Source organism: Stylophora pistillata, chromosome 11 (assembly GCF_964205215.1).
Source record: "Stylophora pistillata chromosome 11, jaStyPist1.2, whole genome shotgun sequence".
Taxonomy (NCBI): Eukaryota; Metazoa; Cnidaria; class Anthozoa; order Scleractinia; family Pocilloporidae; genus Stylophora; species Stylophora pistillata.
The window spans coordinates 12,771,284-12,798,406 of NC_142529.1; the positions used below are offsets into that span (position 1 = coordinate 12,771,284).

General features: G+C 36.9%; 1 protein-coding gene across 6 annotated transcripts; it reads left to right on the forward strand.

Annotated features, from left to right (window-relative positions):
- The first annotated feature begins 5,773 nt into the window (after positions 1-5,773).
- LOC111320640 (uncharacterized) lies at positions 5,774-26,754 on the forward strand. Of its 6 annotated transcripts, none has more exons than XM_088738444.1 (16): positions 5,774-5,967; positions 6,677-6,755; positions 9,146-9,234; positions 12,121-12,272; positions 12,575-13,216; positions 14,791-14,931; positions 16,958-17,029; positions 17,277-17,363; positions 19,987-20,067; positions 21,581-21,894; positions 22,325-22,615; positions 23,199-23,511; positions 23,981-24,080; positions 24,999-25,269; positions 25,759-25,869; positions 25,976-26,754. In XM_088738444.1, exons 1-16 carry the CDS (start codon positions 5,888-5,890, stop codon positions 26,132-26,134), a joined length of 2,982 nt encoding a protein of 993 aa, XP_088594570.1. In that variant the 5' UTR covers positions 5,774-5,887; the 3' UTR covers positions 26,135-26,754. The 6 variants fall into 6 exon arrangements, with proteins under 6 accessions (XP_088594570.1, XP_088594572.1, XP_088594573.1 ...); XM_088738446.1 differs by having other exon boundaries at positions 16,958-17,023; XM_088738445.1 differs by having other exon boundaries at positions 5,775-5,967; positions 25,759-25,863.
- Positions 26,755-27,123: the final 369 nt, after the last annotated feature.

A 27,123-nucleotide genomic window follows, 5' to 3' on the forward strand; every position in this document is an offset into this window, starting at 1 on the left:
TGTAGCACCGAATATTTTTAATAAGAGTTTGACGAAGTGAGCAAAAAGCTGAAAATGGCTTAACCTAACTAAGTGGTCAAATTTACTGGTTACCCAATTTGGATCAGGGGTTAGGTCACGTACGCAAAATGGTCACGCTAAGGATGAACTTACGAGAATTTTCAAATGTTATCTACGTTTTCGGTCATATATAAGTCACCAAACCTAAAATACTTCTCTTTTACTAAGTTTAAGTTTTAGGAATACGTTGAAATTTACTTTTGGATATGCAGTATAAACTCAACAGATCATTTCTTCAAGTATAAGAAGCGATGTTTCTGTCAAGAAATGTTTCGGAATATTTTTAAGTTCGTAAACCGCTTAGGCTGAGTCGCATTAAGAGACATGCTGGCACTTAACGCGTGATCAAGAAAAATTAAAAACGACCTTAGTTAACATTCACAGCTGCACAAAATAAACAACGATACTGACTACTTTCAATGGTCATTTATTTTTTTTTGTGTATTTTCGAAAAACTGACTTTATAATTAGTTTGAAATGAACATCGAATTCTGCACGCTTACATGGCGCTTGGGTGGCATCACGTTTTATTTAACTACCGAGACAAGACTTAATTTCCAACGGCCAAATTTTCCAGGTGTATATTTTGATAAATGACCTTTCGTCTGGTATGGTTATAATTTCGAGATTTTAGGTACCAGGTGTCGTTTAAACCGGTCAAAGTTAGTCTTCATTTTTTCTCCCAAAACATCGTGCAAAGTACACCTCTATAAAAACGGCGATAAAAATCATACCAAAGAGAACTACAGAAAAATTTTTATATTCTTTTATTGCGCAGGGATATTGTAATTATTGTGCAAAGTTTGATGGTCAATAGACTTGCTTAGTGCTGCCAACATCTTCCTAAAGTTGCGTGACGATTTCACCATTTAGGCAAGGCGAAAACGGCTTTTTTAACGAGTTTTCAAACTTTTTAAAATTTCAGCCGGAAAAAAAATCGCTGGAACTTTAAATTATTTTTTTCGAAACTAGTACACAGAAAGGGATGTTTTGGCAAAATGAAAAAAAATTCGATTTTTCGCCACTGATTTTCGAATCTCGAAATTTTCTGGCGGCTTCTCTTAAAGACATCTATAAAGGATACCCTAGAAATCCAGGCGAAAATAGGCGCGAATTGGTCGCCCGGATCTAGAAACCGTAATTGGGGTGATACCTTCATCCCCTCGGTGGGAAGTCTTTTTCTGGGTCCGTGTCTGGGTTAGTCTGCATATGTTCGCACCTAAGAAACTGCCACTTCAACGATACAGTCGTCAACAAATGTGACATCTGTCACATTCCCACCTTCCGAAATACCTCGAACGGTACCTTTGTCGCTGCTGAGCCCTACTGGCTGATCTCCAAAGTTAGAATCGTTCCCTGATCCCAAGTTCACTTCGGTGGAATCTTCTTGCGTCGTGTAGACGGCTGGTGGTAAAACCCCTGCTTTATTCTTGGTAGTTTCCTCCCAAACTGTCCTTTGCCTCAACGGACGATACTTCCCCAAAAATTCTTTCATGACACTTTCAGTCTCGGAGTTTAACTCTTCTGAAGGTAGAGGTAGCATAAAGTTGACATCTGCAAACTCCGTGCAGGTCTGAGGGACAGGATAGTAGGATTCTTCATGAGTAAAATACGTAGCTGCACATTTTTTCACTGTCTTCAACGACTCCCTGGTAATTACATATATTCCAAAGTCTTGAGAATATTCCAATACGGTGAAGGTCTCATGCTTAAGTTGGGAAACTGCGTGTAGATTCTCCACTACAGTTGTAAGTAGTGTTCAAAATTCAATGTCTTTGAAATAATCGTTGTTAATTGAAGCTTTATGCTGTTGTACAGGCGGCGCATTCCCTCGAGGATCTTAAGTGAGGCCTGAGTTCCTTCAGGGCCGTTGGTTGCTGTGGTTTTCATGATTATACTGTGCCATTATTTCACCTTAGAAACGCCGGTCCCTTTTCGCGATAGTGTTCAGGCGAACTGTCAGTCGCATCGCCGCGACGCTTTGAGATAAAATTTTTCATAAGGTCACTTTAGCTATGTCATTCATAATCTATATAGAACCAAGAGCCATAATTGTCCCAATTATGGCTCTTGATAGAACATAATCTACATGAAATCAAGAGTGACGAAATTCTTAGCTCGTATACATCGGCATTTAATGGGCGGTCTATACTACAGAGTACACTTTTAACTAATGTGTTTACATCAATACCAAATACCAAACAGCTTATACTATTTTGCGAAACGAAACGGAACGAAACGAAACGAAACGAAATTGTACTATTTTGCGAAAAGAAACGAAATTTTGCGAAATGGCGTTTTTTCGCCTTTATTTAGCAAATATGTCCTCTTCGTCCGAAACAAAATGTGTCCACTAATAAAATGGTAAATATTTCTAAGAGCCTGGTCACCTTTCATTTTATTGACCATAATATAACTCTATAATAAGTAGTAATTTTGCCAGAATTACTATTTTGCGAAATGGCGTTTTTTTCACCTTTATTTGGCAAATACGTCCTGTTCTTCTGAAACAAAATGTTCCCACCAATAAAATGATCAATATTTCTAAGAGCCTTGTCACTTCTCATTTTATTGACCATAATAGAACTCGTTTCGCAAAGTAGTAATTTTACCAGAATTACTATTTTGCGAAATGGCGTTTTTTTTTCACCTTTATTTAGGAATTATGTCTTGTTCTTCCGAAACAAAATGTTTCCACTAATAAAATGATCAATATTTCTAAGAGCCTGGTCACCTCTCATTTTATTGACCATAATAGAATTCTTAATAAGTAGTTTCTTAGAAATCGACTTTGAAATAAAAGCTAGCGCTAAGAAGTCACGACGTTTCGACCTCTCCGAGGTCATTTTCAAGTGAGTAAGTTTTCCAAATCAATATAAATATGTTGAAGCAAGTTGAAGACGATAAAATGTGGCGAACGCTAAGATATGTGAAAAAGTGTAAACAATATACAATGGCAGAGAATAAAAGAATAAAATAATAAAATAATCGTAGCACGAATTGTTGTAAACAAATAGTTTGGCGCGAATTGAATCGCACTGTTTGTTTAGCGTTGGTTTCAGTTCTTTGATAAAAAACATTTCAAAAACCAGGCAGTCAAATTTTTAATAGAACTCGTTTCGCAAAGTAGTAATTTTGACAGAATTACTATTTTGCGAAATGGCTTTCTTTTTACTTTTATGTAGCAAATACGTCCTGTTCTTATGAAACAAAATGTGTCCACTAATAAAATGATCAATATTTCTAAGAGCCTGGTCACCTCTCATTTTGTTGACCATAATAGAGCTCGTTTCGCAAAGAAGTAATTTTGCCAGAATTGCTGTTTTGTGAAATGGCGTTTTTTCACCTTTATTTAGCAAATATATCCTCTTCGTCCGAAACAAAATGTGTCCACTAATAAAATGATCAATATTTTTAAGAGTCTGGTCACCTTTCTTTTATGAACCATAATAGTACTCGTTTCGCAAAGTAGTAATTTTGACATAATTACTATTTTGCAAAATGGCGTTTTTTCACCTTTATTCAGCAAATATGTCCTCTCCGTCCGAAACAAAATGTGTCCACTAATAAAATGGTAAATATTTCTAAGAGCCTGGTCACCTTTCATTTTATTGACCATAATATAACTCGTTTCACAAAGTAGTAATTTTGCCAGAATTACTATTTTGCGAAATGGCGTTTTTTCACCTTTATTTAGCAAATACGTCCTGTTCTTCTGAAACAAAATGTTCCCACTAATAAAATGATCAATATTTCTAAGGGCCTGGTCACTTCTCATTTTATTGACCATAATAGAACTCGTTTCGCAAAGTGGTAATTTTGCCAGAATTACTATTTTGCGAAATGGCGTTTTTTCACCTTTATTTAGCAAATATGTCCTCTTCGTCCGAAACAAAATGTGTCCACTAATAAAATGATCAATATTTCTCAGAGCCTGGTCACCTCTGACATTCCCGCAACAGGAAACAAGTATACAATCAGGCTAGTAAAATCCCAAACTGCATTCTCTCAGGAAGACAGTGCCACAAAAAGCAGCAGATTTCACCAAATTAATTGCCAAACTTTAAACTTCTGATTTTGTAAAAGATGTTTCATTTGGTCTGCGCCATGGAAAAGATACCACAGTAAACACGTTTGCAGAAAAAGAGTCGCATATTGAATGGTTAAAGACATTTTGTTCCGGAACCAATCCCAAATCGCAATGATTTCCTAAGTATTCTGTAATGAATTCTTGTGCCAGATGATGCTTTGTGACGGTTTGTTATTTTGCTCACCTCGTTTTACATTGACCGTACTACTTAGGCTTGGGAAAGACATTTTTGAGAGGAAATTGTTGTGGCCAAACAAAAAAGCGTTAAACCAAGTCAAGTGGATCGGCTTGCCAGTCAGGCATGTGGGTTGTTGGTCAACTATAAAATCGAGTTGCGGCAACCATATATAGAACAGAACAAAATACAAGGAATACAGAGCAGAATAGAAAAGAGAATTATAACAACTATAAAGAGTAAACTCCGAGCCAATAAAGAGCAATTGAGAACAAGAACAAGTAGTTGTCTTTCATTTTGTTTCGGGCGAAGAGGACATATTTGCTAAATGTAGGTGAAAAAACGCCATTTCACAAAATAGTAATTCTGTCAAAATTACTACTTTGCGAAACGAGTTCTCAGATTATGGTCAATAAAATGAGAGGTGACCAGGCTCTTAGAAATATTGATCATTTTATTAGTGGACACATTTTGTTTCGGAAGAACAAGACATATTTGCTAAATAAAGGTGAAAAACGCCATTTCGCAAAATTTCGTTTCGTTTCGTTTCGTTTCGCAATAGGCCTTTTGTCGGCTTTTATTCTAAAATAGCGAATCTTGAACTCCTACAACTCACTAAGCACTTATAAAATCGGACCTAAATATCAAACTAGTTTTCGCTTCTCTTAAAATTCAAAACATGTTCAGTGTTAAAGATCGTACTCCTGTTGCTCTAAAATTCATAGTAGTTTATCAAATTTCTTGTGCGGGATGTAATTCCCGTTATATTGGCGAAACTAGTCGCCACTTCTCTACTAAGATAAAGGAGCACACGGAAAGGGATAAAAACTCGCATATTTTTAAGCATTTCAACACATCTCCTTCTTGTAAGAACAAATACTCCCTTTCTTGCTTTAGTATTCTGGATTCTGCTAACAACTCAAAGAAGCTTTTTATGTAAATAAGATCAAACCTGAACTTAACAAACGATTACAGCATTATAACACTTTTCTAGCGTTTTAGTTCACACCTTTGATGTTTGGTGTCACGTTGTAATTAGTACCCGCTTTTGTATGACATCATACTGTAAATATTTGATTCATCTATTTGTCTGTTATATAATTACTCACGTTCAGTTACTTATTGATTGAGGATGGCATAAGCATGCCGAAACATGTCTCTCAAAAAAGTTGTCTATTTCTTGCAGTTTCAACTTAGTTGTAAAACCAAATTACCTTGTTGCCCCCCCCCCCCCCCCCCCCGACGCAGCACCTCAGTTTCTTTAGAAACTTACCCCCTCGGCCACCGTAATGAGTTTCCAAAGCCCTTCTTAGAAAGTGAATTTTACCTCAATTGGCAGTAATGTCGCAATCTGATTGGCTAATTTGCCATTAAACAACATTGCTCACGTCAACGTGTCACGAAACGTGACGTCGAGATCGGTGAAACCGCTGACTAAAACTGAGCTCGCATAAACATTCTAAATCAGTGGAAAAGTCATCGAGCATGAGAAGATTTGTTCCACGTGCTTACTGATTACCGTTACAGACCTCTTACCGCTAGTCGCGGATGCTGACTCCAAAATGCAAGGGTACACCCAAGAACCTTCGCCACAGCCATTAGCGATAGTTACAGATGAAACTGCACGTTATAACGAAAGCAGGTAAAGTCCGCTACGATTGTATCAGCTTTAACACAGTATTTGCAATGTACTTGGTTGTTATAAACAATCGCCTTTGTCATGAGGTCAGGGGCCCGTGTCGTGCTGAAACAAGTTTGTAATGCGTAGTCTTACCAACTTGAAACCATGAGTCCATGGAATGATTTCTCTTAATTGATATTTTGAAAGAACTTTTGGATATAGGTTGTCGTTGTTAAACTCTTGGTCGTGGAAGTTGTCATTCAGATCAAGTACTGTCTTAGCTTCTGTATGATGTTGTATAACGTGTCGGGATCAAATGCTTTAATACTTGATTAAGTAAGGGTTATATCATTTCCTGAATGAGAAGGATATTTATGTCTGAAGTTAAGAGGGTAAAATATGAACTAAAAATTTTAAGGTCTACGGATCTGATATGCTGCTGAGATATCGTGTAACTCGTGGTCATTCCTGCATAAGGATTCCTAGGTACCTGATTACACTTTGTATACATGTAGCTATGACAGTAAAAGACAATATGTTTAGTTTCAAAGGACACTTTTCATGTGTGGTAAATGACCCTTTCCGCCTGAGAAACTACATGTAGTAAGTGTGACAGACATTTCCCAAGGGATAATTCCTGTGACGACTATCTTTACGTAAGTAAAAAAGAACACCATTACTTATTATGGCTTTGACTAATGTGTGTTACATGTTACTGTCTTTTTTTAAGTCATTCAAACTTTTCAAAACCTTTCCAACGGGAAGAATACAAGGTCTGTGTAAAGAATGTTCCCATTGATATGTCTAAGGTGAGTTATCCTACTTGTATGAATGATTGTTATCAAGTAAAGTGGTAGCATTGCTAAGTCTGAGTAGAATTCTCCCATCCTGGAGGTCTCAAGTACCTGTGTGCAAGGAGCCATCTGGTTTACATGCCACCAGTTGTGATTTTTTATGTTAACCATTTTCTCGCCAATATCAGTGTGCACATTTTCCATTCTGTTCTCTTTACATTTTCTGAGATGTTGACAAGGAGAATTTATTTAGCAGTCAAGAGCCTCCAAATATTTGGCAATCGTTCTCTTATTCAGTTGACCTTAATGTGTGATTCAGGGGTGGTATTGTAAGGAAAATTGAAATGTTAGTCACTCCAAGGGGTGAAAGGGTAAAGGTCCTTACCAGTATTGCATTACCAAGGTCCTTACCAGTATTGCATTAACCTTTTTCTAGAGGAATGTTTATTTGGTTGTGAAAGGGACAATCTTTTTCGCTGCATGGCTCCAAGCTCAAATTAACGTGCAATAGGAGGCATGGCCACATATGTCATCACAATGAGTGAGTGAGGGAGTGATGATGACAGTAGAATTGGTGCTGCTTATTGTTTGTTTGGAAGTATCTCAGTAGTTCGACATTCACATTTGATATACAGTTCAGTTTTCTCCTTTTGTTATCTCTCAGTTATAGCCATTAACACATAATGTTATCATCCTTGTTCTTATGTGGCTACTGTCTCCTATTTAATAGGAGGGGAGGGGAGCCGCTATGTTGACTGCTATGATGAGTGAGTGCATGAATGAGTGAGTGAGTGATGATAAGTAATGATAAAATTCAGATATTGACCCAAATTTGATAGGATGTTTCCCAGTGCTTCTTATTGTTTTTCCAGAGTATCTTGTTAGTTTAACATTTGTAATTGATACACATTTAGTTCTCACCTTTAGTGATATCAGGTTTAAAGCTACTGGTGCTTTATGTTTTCAGTTCTTGTCGTGACACTACAGTAGACACGTGAAGAAAATAAACATATCGCAATTATTTAAGGATTGCACATGATTGTTTAAAAACATCTTGCAGAAACATCCTATTAGGTGTTTTTTTCTTTGAAGAGAGAGCATTTTACTTTTGAAATCAGCAGATTATGTCAATCGGCAAATTATATCAATCTGAAGATATTATCTTTTCATTTCTTGCCACAACACTACAAAAGAGGATTATTATCTCAAAATAATTTCACAATGGTGTTCATGGACTTAAACCTTCCCTTTTCAGAAATATCTTGATAGATTTGATCTGCATACCATGGAAGCTACAGTGTACAAGAAAATTTTTTTTCTTCTTTGGAAAGAGAGCATTTTATTGTTTGAATCAGCAAGTTATGCTGAACAGAGCCTCTTAAAGTCTCGCAAAATGGAATTGTAATAGAATAAAAATATTTATATTTAACAAGCTTGATTAAAAGAAGCATACTGCTTTTAAAACACTAATTAACTTCCATAGAAAAGCAAACAAATGGAAATTTGCATGTGTGCTTAGCAGCACATGCTCAGAAACATGATATCCATGACAACAAAACAATCGTTCAAATCTCGTTTCAAATTCTGAGAATCATGTTTCTGCTCGCTCGAAAAGTTCCTACCCTGAATAAAAAATGTGAAGATGAAACCTACCTTCTTCGTCCTTCTAGCCTTTTTTATTCACTGAAACTTGCATCCTCAGTGGCGTTTGATATTCAGCTGTCAAACACCTTTGAATATGACTTTTGGTGCAAGTTTTTCACCAGTTGCTTTCACCATCAGAGCAACCATAAAACTTTCTCAGTTTCATCACATCCTTTTGCTAACTTGCAACATTTTGGTGCATCTTATAGCCAAGTCTTTGCATGTAATTTTCAGTTTGGCAAGTTGGTTGGACTAAGTTGCCAAGTTTGGGGTGCTTCTTATAACTGAGTGCACCTTATAACTGAGAAACTATGATAGATAATCATTGTTAAAGCCCAGAGGATAGTGGAACCACAAGGCTTTTGAGTTAGCCCCTTTAAATTATTTTTATACTACAGCATAATTATTGTTATCATTATTAACATTGTTGTTATGATTATTTTTTACCATTTAATTATTTGTTGAATGTCAACTAGATAATATATATTCCATCTCGTGGAACAGGGTACTCACAAATACGTGGGATGCTGAAGGTGTGAATACAAATCTTCTGTAACACTACCTTCTAGCATCATTATACAACCTCTATTTTTGTTCAATGCCAAAAGATTTGTGCTATATCAGTAGCCACATGCAGTCCCAGACTGTCTATTTTTCTTGAAATATGAGATCTCCAGAAAACTACATGTATTTCAGTGTTTCGTTATCCTTGTTACAGAAATTATTTTATTCATATTTTTTCATTGCTGCTTCCCTGTCAGGAGAGTCTTGAGGCACTTTTCAGAAGCTGTGGGAATGTTACATCAGTCAACATTTTGCCACCAAAACCTGAAAGAAACAGCACCATTGGGTGAGAGTAAAGTTAATGTTAATTGGAGCCTCTGAGTTTTTTCAGGGTTACTGGTATATCTTGTAAAACCTGGAATGCTTGGAAATCATTGATCATTTTAGCACTGGATGACTGTGAATATATCAATATCATCAAACTACGGATTAGTGAATGAAGATACGAATGATCATCACAGTAAGGAAGTGTGGTTAAATGCTGTCAGTAGTTGAAATTAAGTCTGCAATGGGATGTGTGAGCATTGAACCCATGAAGTATTTTCACTGCTGCTTAAATAGTGTTCATTATGGTGATGATCAATCTCATCTTCTTTTAAGTACTGGATATCAGTGAACATACTGTGAATGAATAGATAAATGTACATGTATGTTGGAACAAGCTGTAATGCAGATGTTTGTTCATCCACTGTTTCCATGGGTAACTGGACATTTTGCACAAGTCTTTTCGCACAAGTTTTGGACCATTTGCACAATTATTCATGGTCATTTCGCACAAAAATTGCAAGTGAGAAATATCAACATAAAAGGTATACTGATTGGTACTGATAAGATATTTCACCTTCACACATCAGTTTCAGTAAGGTCCAATGGCGAGAATGCCAATATTTATTTACGTAATAACTTCAACGAGATTGAAATGCTTGTGAACATGATCACTATTCTTGCTTGAAGAAAGGAACAAATCTTTCTCTCTTTGAAAATGTAAAGAACTCCCTATTCCAACTGTTACTTCTATTACTTTTCCTTTGTTAAATGAAAGACTTTTTGGTTCTGACAGTACATCCACTACAAGAACGCCATGTACAATACATCCACTAAGGACAGTACAGTACATCTATGTACAGTACATCCACACCATGGACAGTACATCCATTAAGGACGCCATGTTGATTTCGAAAGTAATTGTCACCGGGCCTCCGACCTTGTTTGATCACCTTCGCACTGAATGTTTCATTTATCTCTAAGGGTTTGAAATAAGCCTTTGAAAACTTGCTTCTTTTTCTTCGTCATATAATGATAATTAGGCATACCAGTAATATGTGCAGGGAGTGCTTCACATCAAATGTCAGCATGTGCAAGTGTTGTGATTTGACAACTTGAATGTGTCAGTGTAGGTAGAAATTAGTGATCTTGTAGAAAGCCAAGTTCGATCTGTAATTTTTTTAAAGATCATAAAATCAAGTATTTACCTTTCAAATTATTCTAATAACAACTCCTTAATCAATGGAGAGTTCAGTATCAATTAATAAGCGTCATAGCGACCATAATGTAAACAAATGATTGCATGAAAGTTTTAAGAATTCAAAATAATTCAAAGATTATACACTAGCCATGTGATAAGTAATCATTTACACTTACTGGTAAGATCAAAACAAATAAAGAAATCTAGATGTACTATAACTTAAATGAAGTAGGAAAGAGCTAAATTTCTACGAGTCGTAACCGAGTAGCAAGTTAAATATGTGCGACTTGTCAGGTAACATGGCCGTGATATGGCCGAGATATGGATATAATTGTTTATCATAGCTCATCAATTTTATCAGAAATACAAAAAAAAAGCAATATTTAGTGTGTAATAATTATATTTATTGATAGCATTTGCACGAGAATTTTGTAAATAGGTCTTTAGTACTTTTTAACAATAAGGGAAACAGTTTGCTGGTTTTTACTTTGACTTCGGGGGATGGAGGACTGGTTACAATTATTTTCGAAATCAACATGGTGTCCTTCGCATGGGTCATCGATGTCTGCATATTTGTAGTGGATGTACTGTCAAAACAAAAAAGTCTTTCATTTAACAAAGCAAAAGTAATAGTTCACAGCAGACTAGGTATGCCAACTTCAATATTGCTCACCCTGTTATCAAACATAAAACTGAAGGAGGAAGAACATTTTTGTGACTGCCTGTCAAGCCTGGAACAGCTTACCGCTATCCATGCAGAAAATAGCATCACTAAATTCTTTTAGGAACTCTCTTTGGAAAAAAATTTTTGAAGAACAGCAGCTTTTAAATCATTTTATTCTGTGAATTAGTTATACTTTTGTACTATTAATTGATTTTCTCTCTTGTATTTTATTCATTATATTATCTCATAGTTATGCCATAGTTTTTAACATCTCTATTATATATAATTTTAGAGGGCCACTGGTTTGTTAGTATTTTTATACTATTTTAGTGCTACTCTCTTTAATAAAGTCATTACTTACTTACTAATAGATGTAATCGTTCGATAGGGAGTTCTTTACATTTTCAAAGAGAGAAAGATTTGTTCCTTTCTTCAAGTAAGAATATTGATCATGTTCACAAGCGTTTCGATCTAGTTGAAGTTACTACGTAAATAAATCTGTACGTTCTCATCATCGGATCTTATTATTTTAAAGTGACATATGAAGGTGAAATATCTTATCAGTATCAATTAGAATACGTGTACCTTTAAAACTGATGTTTCTCACCTATAATTATTGTGCAAAATGACCATTAAGAATTGTGGGAATGGTCCAAAACTTGTGCAAAAAGACTTGTGCGAAAAGTCTTTTGTGCGAAATGTCCTGTATTCTTTCCATGTCAACTTGGAATTCGTGGTGTTGCTTTTTGAGGAGGGAGGAAAAAGTGGAGAACTGAGAGAAAAACCCCAGTGACAACAAGGTTGAGTACCAGTAACAAACTACTGTACTGTAGTTGTCATGTGACACAAGGACATACTGTACATACATGGAAATGTTTTGGGCACAAGTATATTGTGATGTTTGTTGCGACTAGTGATGCACTGTTAGTTATCTCAGCCCTGATGTGATTTGTAATGAAACTGTTATTGTTAATCTACAATGTACCAAGCATGCATGTATTTTGTCAACCAGTCAATCAAATAAGTTTTGTTTTGTCAAATAGTTTTGTGGCATTTTCATCAGAGGATGAGCTCAGCAAAGCAATAGATGCTGTTAATGGTACTTTGTTAGGGGGTCACAGTCTTAGAGTAGAACAAGCAATTCCTCGAGACAGAAATACTGGGGCATCAGGGAAAGATTTTCAACATCCTGGTGGTTAGTATCCAGCTAATACATGTGTGATATCATCTGTGGTTGTAAAGTTTCACATTATAGGGACATAGATTTATATTTAATACATAATTATATAATTTTTATTTTTATTTTTTCATATAAACTAAACAACATTATTTCATTTTAACACTGCTTTGGTTTATATATAAATTTGCAATGTGGATTACCATTTGTAAAAACACAAGTGTATGATTGATGTAAGGTTTAACTCAAGGTTTTGAGGCTGTTGGCACACATTGTCTTCATGAAACAAATTGCTTGCAATAATGTGTCTTTATTTATAGGTTATCAGAATACACAGTCATTTTATCAAAGGAGAACAGACCAACAACCTGGCAGAGGCCAACATGAGCAGGCTGGAGGAAGGGGACAATATAATCAACATGTAGGGAGGGGACAGTATGGGGAGGTTGGAGTAAGAGGACAATTGGAGCAGCCTAGAGGAAGAGGGCATTATGAGCAGCCTGGAGGAAGAGGTACATATCAGCAGCCTGGAGGAATGGTACCACATCAGCATCCCGGAGGATGGGGCCCATATGGGAAGCCTGTAATTAGAGGGCAACATGAACAGCCTGGAGGATGGGAACCATATCAGCAGCCTGAAGGATGGGGGCAACATGAGCAGCCTGGAGGAAGAAAACCCTATGAGCAGTCTGGAGGAAGGGGAATGTATGAGCTGCCAGGGAGGAGAGGCCAATACCAGCACCCTAGAGGGAGGGGACCATATCATGGACACCAGTCAGGTGTAATGATGAGATCGTTTCAAAACATGGGTGTAAGTGTTGAGCAAGCAATTTTCAATCCAAGTGGACCTGGCCGAGGAGTGGGAATGATGCAATCATTTGGTACTAGCAGTGAAGTTGTGCCAGGTGGTGCCAGTAGTGTCCTGAATGGAGTAACAAATGCTTACCCACATGAAGCTGAAGGTACAGTAGATGTAACAACACTCAATAACTGCATTATACAGTTAGTTTTCATATCATATAACCTACTCAAGAGAAAAACTGTATTAAGACAATTTGTTTTTTGACCTTACTATACTGGAGGCACAAATAGATTGTGAATATGAACTCAGTGTAAAGTACAGACGTGGACTGATAATGGCAGAATATGGTTAGCCAAATGTTGCAAAATTCAACAACTTGCTTATTTTTATTCAACAACTAATATTTATGCTCAACAAAATATATTTATGTTCAACAACACGCCTTTTCTTTTCATATTCAACCAAAATTATTTTCATTCAACAACAATATTTATTCAACTTCAATAGCTATATTTATTTTACTCAACAAAATTAATTGTTCAACTTCAGTCCAAACTTTTTACTCAACAAAAACAATTATTCAACTTCCACCATGCATAGTTATTTAATGACATACCTTCTATTATGACTAAGTGTTTGAAAGTTCCCAGACATTCAAAATATCGTCATTCAACAAAATCCCTGTCCAGTCCCCAGTTAAATACGCTGTATTGCGGACCCAGTGCCCTGACCATTAACACCCATGAATAGAGATGGTGTCGGAAGACGGATCAGGACGTGATGTTAGGAAACTGACACAAATTGTGAGAGAATGTGTTCGAAATGAGATCGCTCTTCAACGATCGGGAAGTAATACCTTGTTGTTAATGAGAACGCACGACCTTATAGCAAGTTCAGCAAGATCTGCGAGCTGAGAGATGACAAACTCTATCGCCCTGGGCATCATTCCATCTTTTCCCACCACAGCCACCCCGGTTCCTTCTTCTTCGTCTTCTTTTCACAAGGGAAAAAAGAGGCCCGCAGTTGCAACAAATCATCCATGGCGCCTCAAAGGTAAACAGGAGAAACAAATGAACCATAATCTTCATATTGGAAGGAGTGGGTTTGATGTTTGGGGGTAGTTCGGGGGTAGGGGCGAGGAATTTTGTTGAATGACGATATTTTGAATGTCCGCGAACTTTCGAACACTTAGTCATAATAGAAGGTATGTCATTAAATAACTATGCATGGTGGAAGTTGAATAATTGTTTTTGTTGGGTAAAATGTTTGGACTGAAGTTGAACAATTAATTTTGTTGAGTAAAATAAATATAGCTATTGAAGTTGAATAAATATTGTTGTTGAATGAAAATAATTTTGGTTGAATATGAAAAGAAATCCGTGTCGTTGAACTTAAATATAAAATGTTGAATATAACTGTAAACTGTTGAATAAAGATATATTTTGTTCAGCATAAATATTAGTTGTTGAATAAAAATATGCAAGTTGTTGAATTTTGCAACATTTGGCTAACCATAGCAGAATGTATCCTTGTTTTGTGCCATGCTTTAGTCTAACTGCCTGTAGGAGAAGAAGGACATTATGACAAGTGCACAAATGTTTTGTCTGTGACCTTACCTTCTTTTAAAAAAATTTAATATAGTTTGGCTTGAGAGAACTTTCAAATTGTGTCCCTTTTATTTGCTTATTTGCCTTGAGCTTATATGTATTCATGATTTGATTAATTTACATATAGCTTTACAGACAAATGGAGTGCAACATATGTGGGATGAGACTAGTAGTCCAGAGGTACAGGAATTGACTGGACGTTTACCTCAGAATAGTGTGACGCAGGGTAATGCAACCAACCTACAACCACATGCACCAGTGCATAATGGTAATGTCATGAGTAAAACCACAATTATGATAATTATTGCTAGATAATGCATCAATCAATTCAAAGCTTCAACATTCCTCATCTCAAATTCCCACTCCCAGGGCCAAAATTGTACTCAGTACTCCAGCCCAGTTCCTCTGGGAGGATCAGTGACTGACTTTCTTGTAGACCTTTTCTTGACAGCTTTCTGTTCATGAAAGTGAGCTTCTTTTTACCTTGAAATGCCTCCATATTAAAAGATAAAACATGTTAATTCTGCTGGAAAGACTTGTTAATTCTGGTTCAAATTTGCCATCCTACCCAGGCACAGTTCAAATTCTCCACCCCTTTTGCATCAGTTAAATGCCCATGCTGATGGACTGAAGTAGCTTTCTCTTACTTCATGCTCTTTTCCTATATACAAGGACCTCATGTGAAATCTTGTTCCTTCATTGTAAGAAAAGCCTCTTATCAGAGTGATTTGGATATATCAACAAAGTTGAAATGGTAAATTGGCCACCGTAATGATTACAAAAGCTGACGTTTCGAGCATTAGCCCTTCGTCGGAGTGAATAGAGGAATTGTGGGTTGTGTGTGCTTTTAAAGGCAGAAAATGGAGCGACATTATTGGTGGGAACATGGCAATGACAAAAACCAGAATAAATTAGTGGAATGAAAAGCGTTCATTGATCCCTGTGGGATTTAGACTGCCAGTTTGAAAGATGAGCTTTGGTTCAAGATTTTTATGGCTTTCCGTGCTACCTAAGTGTAAGGAAAGACCACAGATTGCCATATGTTGCTTAGAATGATTAGGTAAATTAAAATGTCTAGCGACTGGTTTCAATGTGTCCTTGTCATTCCTTTCCACGTCTCAAAGGTGTTCTCAGAATCGGTCACCTAGTCTTCACAAGCACTATCTTTTCGCAGCCTCCGCTCATTTCATTCAAACGCGACAAAAACAGGCAATATTTGGTCAGAAGTTCTTTTCAGACTAATGACCAACCAGGCACTTTTAAATGCGCTCTTGCACAATGCAAAACGTGTCCTTTCATTCACAACACTGATAAAATATCGGAACCTAAACGATCTATTAAGACCACCGATCACTTCACGTGCACCTCCGCTAATGTAATCTATTGCATAACTTGCACTTATTGCAAAAAGATATACATTGGCAAAACAGGCAGAAGACTAGGTGACCGATTCCAAGAACACCTTCGAGACGTGGAAAGGAAGGACAAGGACACATCCAAACCAGTTGCTAGACATTTTAATTTACCTAATCATTCTAAGCAACATAATTTATGGCAATCTGTGGTCTTTCCTTACACTTAGGTAGCAGGGAAAGCCGTAAAAGTCTTGAAAAAAGCTCATCTTTCAAACCGGTAGTCTAAATCCCACAGGGATCAACGAACGCTTTTCATTCCACTGATTTATTTTTGTTTTTCTCGTTGCCATGTTCCCACCAATAACGTAGCTCCATTTTCTGCCTTTAAAAGCACACACAGCCCACAATTCCTCTATTCACTCCGACGAAGGGCTAACGCTCGAAACGTCAGCTTTTGTAATCATTACGGTGGCCAATTTACCATTTCAACTTTGTTGATATATCCAAATTATTTCGTTACTCCCGCAGCCCCAAACAGTTTCTTTCGAAACTATCGGCTCTTATCAGAGTAGATGTGAGAGGTCTCTCTTTAAAGTGAAGAATTTAAGAAATGTTGGCATAAGAGCTGCAGTAGATATAAAGTGGAAAACTGCATACATGGGTGCTTTTTAATTGGGGTCTCTGGATTTCACATTTTGCAATAGACCCATATGATGGAGAGAAAGTTTTTGTAAACCAATCATATTTAGACACTAACATCTAAATTCTTTAAAAACAAAGGGTGGATCTTTTTTGCTACAGTGGGTGCCGGCATGGAAAGGTGATGATGATACACGATCAGGCCTTATTTTGTCTTTTGTTGGGCAGTTATTTTTATTGATCGTCTGGTTATTGATAGAGCCGTTACTGTGATTGTTTGTTTTTGTTAATTTATCTCAGGTGGCCAAAGCTGTTATAAGTGTGGAGGAACTGGCCATTTTGCAAAGCAATGTGAATCATCAGGGGGTATATGTAACTGTCTGCTTTTGTTAATATTCAGTCAATATGTTGCCTAGGTCAAATACTAAAATTTTAATTGAAAATTAAGTAACATCTACCTGTGGGATCTTTATTAACATAACTACTTATTGATTTTTGTTAATTCATTATTCTTGAGGAGCTTGTTGGAACAATCTATACATGACTTTCAATTTCAGAACAATTGATTATTTTGTATATTTTGGGTAAAAATGTAACTGTATTGGTTTATATGTTAAAGCTTTAGATAAATCTTGTCATGGTTGTGGAGAAGAGGGTCATTTTGCAAGAGAATGTCCAGCTGTAGCTAACTCCCAAAGGCAAAAAGGTAAACACTTTGTTGTGTGTAAGGCTCATTATGTGCACAAGGTGTATAATTTTATTAGGGCTTTTCTGTGTTACACAACGGAGTGGCCTGCCTATGTTTGTAACTATTTTATACCAAGCTGTTGTTATGTGAATGATTTTGGATTGGCCTCATACTCTTTACTATACCGACAGTTTTTCTAGGATCTTTTCAAATGTTAATAAAAGTAATTTGTCTGTTCAATAATTTCAAGACAAAAATTAGTGATAAAGAGTATGATGTTTCAACCTCTCCGAGGTCATTTTCAAGTGAGTAAAGTTTTCTAAATAGCATAAAAATGTTGAAAAAGTTGAAATGGGCAAAAATGTGGGTAATGCTAAAATCTGATAAAATTTGTAAGAAAGTGCTAAAAATATTTATGAGGTAAAAACAATGGAGTAATAGTAACAAGAACTATTCTAAACAAACAATTGGGCGTGACTTGAATCACACCATTAATTTTGTTTAGTGTTGGTTTGAGTTCTTTGATAAAAAACATTACAAAAATAAGATGGTCAAATTTGCTCTGACACTTTCTTAAAATTCTAAAACTCTGTGCGATGTCATCTGGCTCCATATCATGCTGCTCTCTGTGGTGGTTTCCTATTGCCAATCCTTTGTGTTCCTCAATTCATTGGTGAAGGTGTTGGCATGTGTAGCGGACATAGCCTGCATTGCACAGGCCACACTGAAATGAATACACTATGCATTGTTGACTCACAAGAGGTGGCTTGTCTTCCCTGACCTTAATTTCATCCTTTATCTTTCTGCTTGTGTAAACTGGGCTGATATCTGCATTGATCTTCCAACTGAGGTCAGCAAGCTGTCCAGGCACTGCTTTCAAAGATCTGCTAATTTAGAAAACTTTTACTCACTTGAAAATGACCTTGGGAGGTCAAAACGTCGTGCTTTTTATCGCTAATTCTTATCTCGAAATCTTTTCAAATGTTTATCAATTAAGATTTATGGCAGATTACAAAGAATGAATTTAAAATGAGTTGCTTTTAGGGAAACACTTGGAAGAAATTGAAAGTAGCACCACTTACTAAATTCATTGAGACTAAGATCATCAGCACACACTTGGGAGGATTGTTGTAAGTGTAACCTCCAAAGGCTGCCAGTAGAGAAGAGAAGACAATTTGAATGCACAGTAGAAATCAAGGTTTAATTCAATTCAGTTGGTAATAAAAATTACAAATTGGAAGAAAGAAAGCAGTATGAAATGACCTTGAATTAAATGGATGAAAAGAGGGAAGCTACGAGTATAGTAGGGAGGTCACGTTTGGTGTTTGAGAGATTGAATAAGTGGCTCAATTTGTGGTTTTGAACTAAAAGAAATTACTGCAGAAACTAAACTACGAAAATACCCTGGGAAATGTAACACTGACCTAACTAACAGTGAAGTGATTATAAAGAGAACTGAATGTGAGAAATAAACCAATGATGTAGACAAAGGGGAGATATCTTAAATTTAGAATGAAAAAGACTTACTTTGATCTAGCTCCTTTCTATTTACAATTATTGGATTTGGTTTTTGCATGATAGCGATAATTATCGAGGCCAAAGTTGGTGTTAGTACATATCTAAAGTCTACTGTCTGTAGGTGTTACATAAGAGAATGTATGATGATAGCAGATAATTCACTGATAGCATATAAAAGAAATATGTGAAAATATGAAATACAATGTCTAATCCATGTGCTTAAATGAAACTAATTGAAATAACCAACTTATTAGGTACTGATCATCAACTAACAAAGGATTGATTGTTAAAAATAAACTAGAACAGATGATAAGAGAAAAGAACATGAACTACACATTTCAAACTAACAGTAAGAAGTACTGTGAAATATAAAACAACTTCCTTGCATTTTGATGGGCTTTATTCACACAATACTCTAACCGCCTCCCAGTTAGCTCAATGGATGGAGCGCTGGATTGCTGTGCGGGAGGTCAAGGGTTCAAGCCCCGGCCGGACCAACACTCAAGGTCTTAAAATAATTGAGAAGAATATGCTACCATCAAGAAATGGTTAGATTTTCTAGTCTTCTCGGATAGGGACGAATAAATGGAGGTCCCGTCTCCTACAGGGTTAGGGGTAGGAGATGTTAATTTCCCACGCACGAGATTACTGTGTGATGGATGTCCTCCCCTGGGGTGGGATTTATTGGGTGGACTACTCGCATGGTTTGCATATGTTTCGTTCTAGTCCTACCCTACTGCGATAATGCAGTGAAAATGGTTAGGAAAAAAAAAACTCAATTTAGGCAATACCTTACAAACTCATTTGTAATATCATGTCTTGGAAATTTCTGAGAGGCTTGTTGAAGACTTCTCAAATAGAAAAGGGGAGTTACAGTGTACTAGATTTGGTATTAAAAATAGTTGAACTTACAAACAGAGAGAGATGGTACTTTTTCCTGCTAAAAATTCAAATTTACATCTAATTATAGGTAGGCAAGGGTTTTTTTTTACATTAGATATATTTTAGCTGTATCTTCATTAGTTTTCAATGGTTTTTTGAACTATCCCTTTGATTGAGTAAGAGTCTTTGTAATAAAACCTCTTTCTCAACTCAACTCTAACTCAAGCCGACATCTTTGCAGGCAGTCAGGCCTGTCATCAGTGTGGTGAAGTTGGTCACTTTGCACGGGAATGTCCCAGTCGAGGAGAGAATGGGGGGAGAGGTGATATATTTTATATGCTTTAGTTGAAATTACAGTGCTGGTCTCTTCTTGACCAAGTCTGCAAGTACCTGTAGTTCCCAAACAGCAGCCTTGTTACTGCAACATGAGTGGCACACAGCTTTGCATAATTTTCGTTCAGATACAGTTTGATTGACTCATTACAATAGTGCAACAAGTTGATAAGTGCATGAACAAGCAGGGCAACTGCGTCCATGTTTATTTTTATAAGCTTTTTAATGTTAGGGTCTTATGGTGGCTGCTTTAATGTCTTCATTTGTGATTTACACAATCCAGTGCCAGCAGTACCCAGTGTTTTTCGGATTGAGCTAAACCTCATGTCTTTTTGTTTTACTAAGTGGATCAGGTTATCCTAGATGTCAGAATCTGTCAGTTTTGAGTCATACAATCTCTTGAACTACAGGCTATTAAGAAACTTTGCCATTTAATTTTCAACGGCTGGGCCTGATTCATCTTGAGTGATTTCAGACAACAATAGTTAATTGCTGCTGATTATACAACAATTATGAAATTATCACTTAATAAAATTTAATGTTATAAGTGACTCAGTTAGATAGTGTCAAATTCTACAAATTTGGATGGAGAAAAAGATTCACCTGAGAAAATATCCCACTACGGAGGGTACATATAGGTGGAAAAGCCAATACTATGCAGTCCCTGTTTGCTTTTAATAACAACTGAAATATTTTCTAAGAATGTAAATTTAGTTGAATTCTTTAAACCATTTCATCACATCTGTGATACTTGGCTTAGAAATCTTTCCACCATGGACTTGTTTTTTCATTCCAACATGACTAAGTTTCTGCTCTAGGAAATCTTTTTCCCTAAAAAATTTAATGAGATCTTGACCTAACATTTTTTAGTTAGAGCATTAGGAGGATATAAGGGCAAGTTGTGCTACTTTTCCTTGAACAGTTTCTGTGAATTTTTGTTTTAAAGATGTGGCCCTTTTGGGTATAGTTTCTCTATGCAGATTGAATTTACACACAGGATTGCAATGCTTAGAAGCCAGATTTTAATCCCTGTTTGACTTATTCAATGTACACATGTAATCAATATTTGCATAGTAACTCAAGCAAAATTATTGTTGTCGCAGGCAGCCAAGCCTGTCACCAGTGTGGTGAGGTTGGTCACTTTGCCCGGGAATGTCCCAGTCGAAGAGAGAATGGAGGGATAGATGAGATATTTCTTATGTTCAAATTTCAGGAATTTTTTTTTTTTTTATTAGGAACATGGAGTAATTAGTAAGCAAACTTCAAAGTTTAAGAATGGTATTAATGCCAATACTTGTATGGTGTAGCCTTTTTAACTACATCTACATTTATTAGTCTTGCAAAGGGGGGCCATCACGCAAGGCATCAGCCTTGGTACTCCTCCTCCTCCTCCTCCTCCTCCTCCTGCTGGTTATTACTAACAGTATTTTAGATAGTCTCATGCGCTCCTGTTAGAAACACCTTATTCATGAACATCTATACTTCTCTCTTGTTATGTTCAGGAACAGGGAACAAAGTGGGTCCAGTTACATACATTCCACCAGAGCTTCCAAGTGACATCAGTGAGCTTTTCCAGGATGCACCTCATAGTGGATTGAACTTTGATAAGTATGATGACATTCCTGTGAAAGTTTCTGGCAAAGGGTCTGTTTCACCGATTTCATCTTTTGAAGAAGCTGGGATTTTAGAGCAATGTTTAAAAAACATCAAGAGAGCAGAATTCACCAAACCAACACCTATTCAGAAGTATGCTATTCCTATAGCTCTTGAAGGCCGAGATCTCATGGCCTGTGCTCAAACAGGCTCAGGAAAAACAGTAAGTCCAAAACTAATGTGTAATTGTACAATTAATTTATAGGGGTGATGCGAGGATAGATTAGTGACTTCACCTACAGTGCACTAGTAAGACTTTATTTATTGAGGATAGCACGTGATAGTGCACAAACACTAATAAACTTGTGGTCCTCCTAATTACAATAAATATATAAATACAATAGAATCATTAATATATTGAAAAAAAAAAAAAAAAAAAAAGATTACAAATATAAATAAATTACAAATGATAAAAATGTTTGTTGTTGTTAATTTAATCAAGTTTCAATGTCAGATGTTCTATGAGAGACTGCATGAATACATAATAGAGTTGTGTTTGATGGTCAATATTTTGTAGTAACTTTGACACTTACTTTCTCCGGTCTGTACACATTTTCTGCTCCTCTTTATGTTTATGTTTCATTTCATCATAGGTAGCATTTGTTGTACCAGTGTTGACTGCAATGATTAAACAAGATCATCTTAGTGGTGGCTCCTTGACTGGTGAAATTCCTGCTCCATCAGCACTTTGTATTGTACCAACTCGTGAGCTTGCTGTTCAGATCTTTAAGGAGGTGTGTAAGTTTGCTGATGGAACTGTTGTGTGCCCAGCTGTTTGTTACGGTGGAGTAAGTGTTCCACACCAGTTGGCTAAGATAAGAAAAGGATCCCACTTCTTGATTGCTACTCCTGGAAGACTTGAGGACTTTGTCTCTAAAAATGAGGTATAGTTTTGTATCACTTGGTTTAGGTCTCATGTGGAGGTTTATTCGAAACAACAGTTCTCTGGTTGGACCATTTTCTCATTTGACCATTTTCACCAACTCAACCATTTCTCCTACCAGGTTGACCATTTTATGTAGTTACACCATTTTCACCGCTAAGACCTTTCTTGTCAAGTAATTTATTTAAACCTGTTGGACCATTTTTACTGGTATGACCATTTTACCACGTACATGTATGGCCATTTCAAGCAGTTGGACTATTTTATCCAGTTAGATCATTTTAGTCAATGACTTTATTTAACCGGTTTGGCCATTTTCTGTAGTTCGACCATCCCTTTCAGTTGTGCCATTTTATGTAACAGTGGCCTGTAGTTTCGTTGCATGCAATCACCTCAAACCAATGCGAAGGACACTCCAGATCTTATTTAAATGTACCTCAGGCAAGTTATTTACTCTGCACTGAATGAAACACTAACGAAGTGCCTAGTGAAGGGGAAAACGTCTGAGTAATTCTCTTTTCAAGTCTGATCACCTGCGCACGCTCACGCCCCAACTTTATTCTCCGGATTATTTCTTTTTTCAGGTTAGTCTAGAAAAAGTACGCTATCTGATTTTGGATGAAGCAGACCGTATGTTAGACATGGGATTTGAACAAACAGTACGTAAGCTAGTGGAGAATTTTGGAATGCCTGATAAAGTTCAAAGGCAAACACTTATGTTCAGTGCAACTTTCCCTGATGATATTCAGCGTCTAGCAGCAGACTTTCTGAAAGAAGATTATCTTTTTGTTATTGTGGGTCGTATTGGAGGATCAAATTTGGACATTAGTCAGACAGTTATCTCTGTACCAGGAGATGATAAACAAGAGAAATTGTTTAATATTCTGCTCAACTCAGGTGACTAATATTTTCGTAGCCTTACTTTGTTTTTTGTTTTTTGTTTTTTTTTTTACTCCATACTAAAGTAATTATTGGGGGTATTCGACAGTTAAGCCTTTTTATGGTTATCAGTTAAGTTTAGTTGAATGAATAACTTGATATGTCCACTTGTGGCGTTTACAACCAACCAGCCCACAGACTTACACCTAAAAAAAAATCACACAGTGTCCCTTTGCCCTTTTGTTTGGTGAGTTAATGAGAGGAGTGACCAGCTGTTTTTGACGTACAATTCGAAAAAGACAACGGAAAGCTGAATAAGGACTTGGGTTGGTAAAAAATTTATGACTATTAAATTGGATTTTGCCCTTCCTAGTGGGTTCAATCACATAATTGTGACCTTCAAAGTTTATGACAATATTTAAGCTAAAAAGTGGAGTTTGTAACGTCTATCAATGGTTAAACAGTAGCGGATTGTTACTTTTCACAGGAACCGATCGCACCTTAATATTCGTAGAGCTTAAACGCGTAGCAGACTTCCTGGCGTGTCTTCTCTCTCAAAATAACTTTCCAACTACAAGCATCAGTGGGTAAGTGTCTGCATTGCAAGTTACTGTACTTTGATAGTTACTATCACAGTACAGTAACTACAAGCATCAGTGGGTAAGTGTCTGCATTGCAAGTTACTGTACTTTGATAGTTATTATCACAGTACAGTAACTACAAGGATCAGTGGGTAAGTGTCTGCATTGCAAGTTACTGTACTTTGATAGTTACTATCACAGTACAGTAACTACAAGGATCAGTGGGTAAGTGTCTGCATTGCAAGTTACTGTACTTTGATAGTTACTATCACAGTACAGTAACTACAAGCATCAGTGGGTAAGTGTCTGCATTGCAAGTTACTGTACTTTGATAGTTACTATCACAGTACAGTAACTACAAGCATTAGTGGGTAAGTGTCTGCCTTGCCAGTTACTGTACTTTGATAGTTACTATCACATTTGCAACAGAGGCTGCTGCACCGAGGCGAAAAGGCCAAAATAGTTGATCGTATCGTTGTCATTGTATCAGAAACCCAGACCAGTAACACTCAAAAAAATTTTCGCTTTGACATCATTCATGTGACGTGTTGTAGCAGTTTGTCGACCAGTGTATCCTGGCCATGAAAACCCGGCAAGATGTCAAAATAAGGAATGTGTCAGCTTACAAAAACTGTTGTAATCATGTTGGTACTAGTGAATAAAGAGTGATTTCGTTGTGATCCTGTATAATATTTTGAGAAAGCAACTAAATGAAAACCTAAGGGCTTCGCAGGTTGGTGTAGCTGGTTTCTCGCTCATTATCTAGTATTTATGCTTCCATTAGAGTTGACTTAGTACAGTTTCCGCATAGATACGAACGTAACAAGTTTTGTAAATATGCTGTGGATAAAAAACATTAAGGGTTGAATAGTGAAAATAAATTGTTGACTTGTGCACCAAATTGTTGACTTGTGAATATTTTAGGGACAGGACACAGCAAGAGCGTGAGGCAGCCCTGCAGGACTTCAGAAGCGGTCGAGCTCCTGTGCTTGTGGCGACATCAGTGGCCGCGCGAGGTCTGGATATACCTGATGTAAAACATGTTATCAACTATGATCTCCCTCAGGACATAGAAGAGTATGTCCACAGAATTGGTCGAACTGGTCGGATCGGTAACAAAGGAAGGGCCACCTCTTTTTTCCAGCCAGGAAAAGATGACAGGCTTGCCCGCAGTCTAGTTAAAGTTTTGTCTGAGGTAGTTTCTTGATTTTTTCTTTCTGCTCTTAAACCTTTTTAAGTATCTTCACTAAATAAAAGCATTTGACAAACATATGAAGAAAGGCTCTATTATTTGTCATGTGCTTAAGATTCATCACAGATGAACTCTTCATTATTTGGTTATCCAGACATAAAAACGATCCACCATGAATAAAACGTAGAGAAATAGTAAAATTGTTAGTGTCATCACCGTCATTACCATCGTCTGTTTGTTTGAATTGAAATTTTGATAGTTGAATATTTTTATTCAATCGTAAGCGGTTTTCCGCGTAACATTAGTTTCTCGAACGCATGTTTCTCTGCAATAGTCGAGCTTGTTTGGTTGTTTGTTTACGCTTAAGCAGCTGGCAATAGTGTTTTACGCCTGCACAATAACAAGCCGTAATAATACTTCGCCCATAATACTTGTATCTTAAACACCATAGTTCAAGTACATGTTACTGATAGTTTTGGCACGGTTTCATAGGCCTATCAAGAAGTTCCAGATTGGCTTGAGCACGTTGCGGAAGAAGCTATAGGTTCGTCATATGGCCCTGCAGGTGGAAGATTTGCCTCCAAAGATAGAAGAGAGGTAAAGGTATTTGTCTTAGGTATTCACTCTATTTGTTAGTATCATCGTATTGCGCGTCATAAACGAAATTATAATCTATTTCTCTTTTGTTATTATCTGTAACGTATTGTAGAGGGAACATTTAAGAGGCAGTGGCTCTCGAGATTTGATGGGGGAAGTCAACAGGCGTATGGAACAACTTGATGTTCAGTCACAAAATAGACCTCATCCTGGGGAAGCGAACAGTTTAACAGATCAGTCAGGTTACCCGGATGAAGAGGAATGGGATTAAGTGGAACTCGTGCAACATACTTTTTAGCGACGGGAATCCAAATGGATTCTGATTACTTGTTGCCTTTTGCTGAGACAAAAGGACAACTTAAAGGTTGTTTCTATTTTCTGAACTATTCGTCGAAGTCGTTATTTGTTTATGAGATTTTTTGTTAATATGAGCAGGGCACACCTCATCGACCGAATCTGATTGACCTCAGAGGGCGCCACCCCCACAATCCCCCCCCCCCCCCCCGATCATGTGGTGAGACGTCGGTTTTGCACAAGCTGTTGTTCCGTAAGAAACTGTATTACTGGCATTCTGGTGCTAGTGCCGAAATCCTAGACTATTGTATCGTTAGCTTGAAGGAAGAATTTGGGAGTGAGAAGGGTAAGGTGTAGGCCAAAGGGAATTATTATATCAATACAGGCCAAACCAAGCCTATTAGTTTACATTAGACAACAATAGAGAAGTTAGTTTTCTCTTTCCCCGTTGAGAGGCGAGTAATCTTGCGGCGAGGTGCTCTCTTCTTCATTGCAAGGTTATATCGTTACCTTACGTTACTATGATTACCTTTTCTTATTATTATTGTTGCGTTTTCTGTTATGTTGGGAAGAATAAAATCGAAACTATCGCAGTTCCTCAATGTGAAAGTTATATGACTTAAATTTTTAACTTATTATTCATGTCTAGTGTTTTTTTCCATTTTTGAAAATGTGTTTTTGCGGTATTTTCATGGCACGAGTGAGATCTCGATGCAATTCATTGAATAGGTAATTACTGGAGGGACATATCTCACTGCCATGGCAGCGTTTAGAACGGCTCAGACTCCGTCAATTGAATTCCACACAATGAACCAATTTTTAAAGGAGCTATGTCAAAACTTGCACAACTTACACAAAATCAACATATCGTTAAAATTAATTTATCGCTTCTTACTGTGCGTGCAAGTCGCTCCGCGGCGCAAGCTCGAAAGTCCTCAAAAGCCTTAAAAAGCATGAAAGATAATT

Bases quoted from the DNA above. Each gene is read 5' to 3' on its own strand.
- LOC111320640 (XM_088738444.1), top strand. From the start codon at position 5,888: ATGCAAGGGTACACCCAAGAACCTTCGCCACAGCCATTAGCGATAGTT. The intron at 9,235-12,120 runs GTGAGAGTAAAG...TTTGTCAAATAG, and splicing joins GAAAGAAACAGCACCATTGG to TTTTGTGGCATTTTCATCAG. The intron at 14,932-16,957 runs GTAATGTCATGA...AATTTATCTCAG, and splicing joins ACATGCACCAGTGCATAATG to GTGGCCAAAGCTGTTATAAG.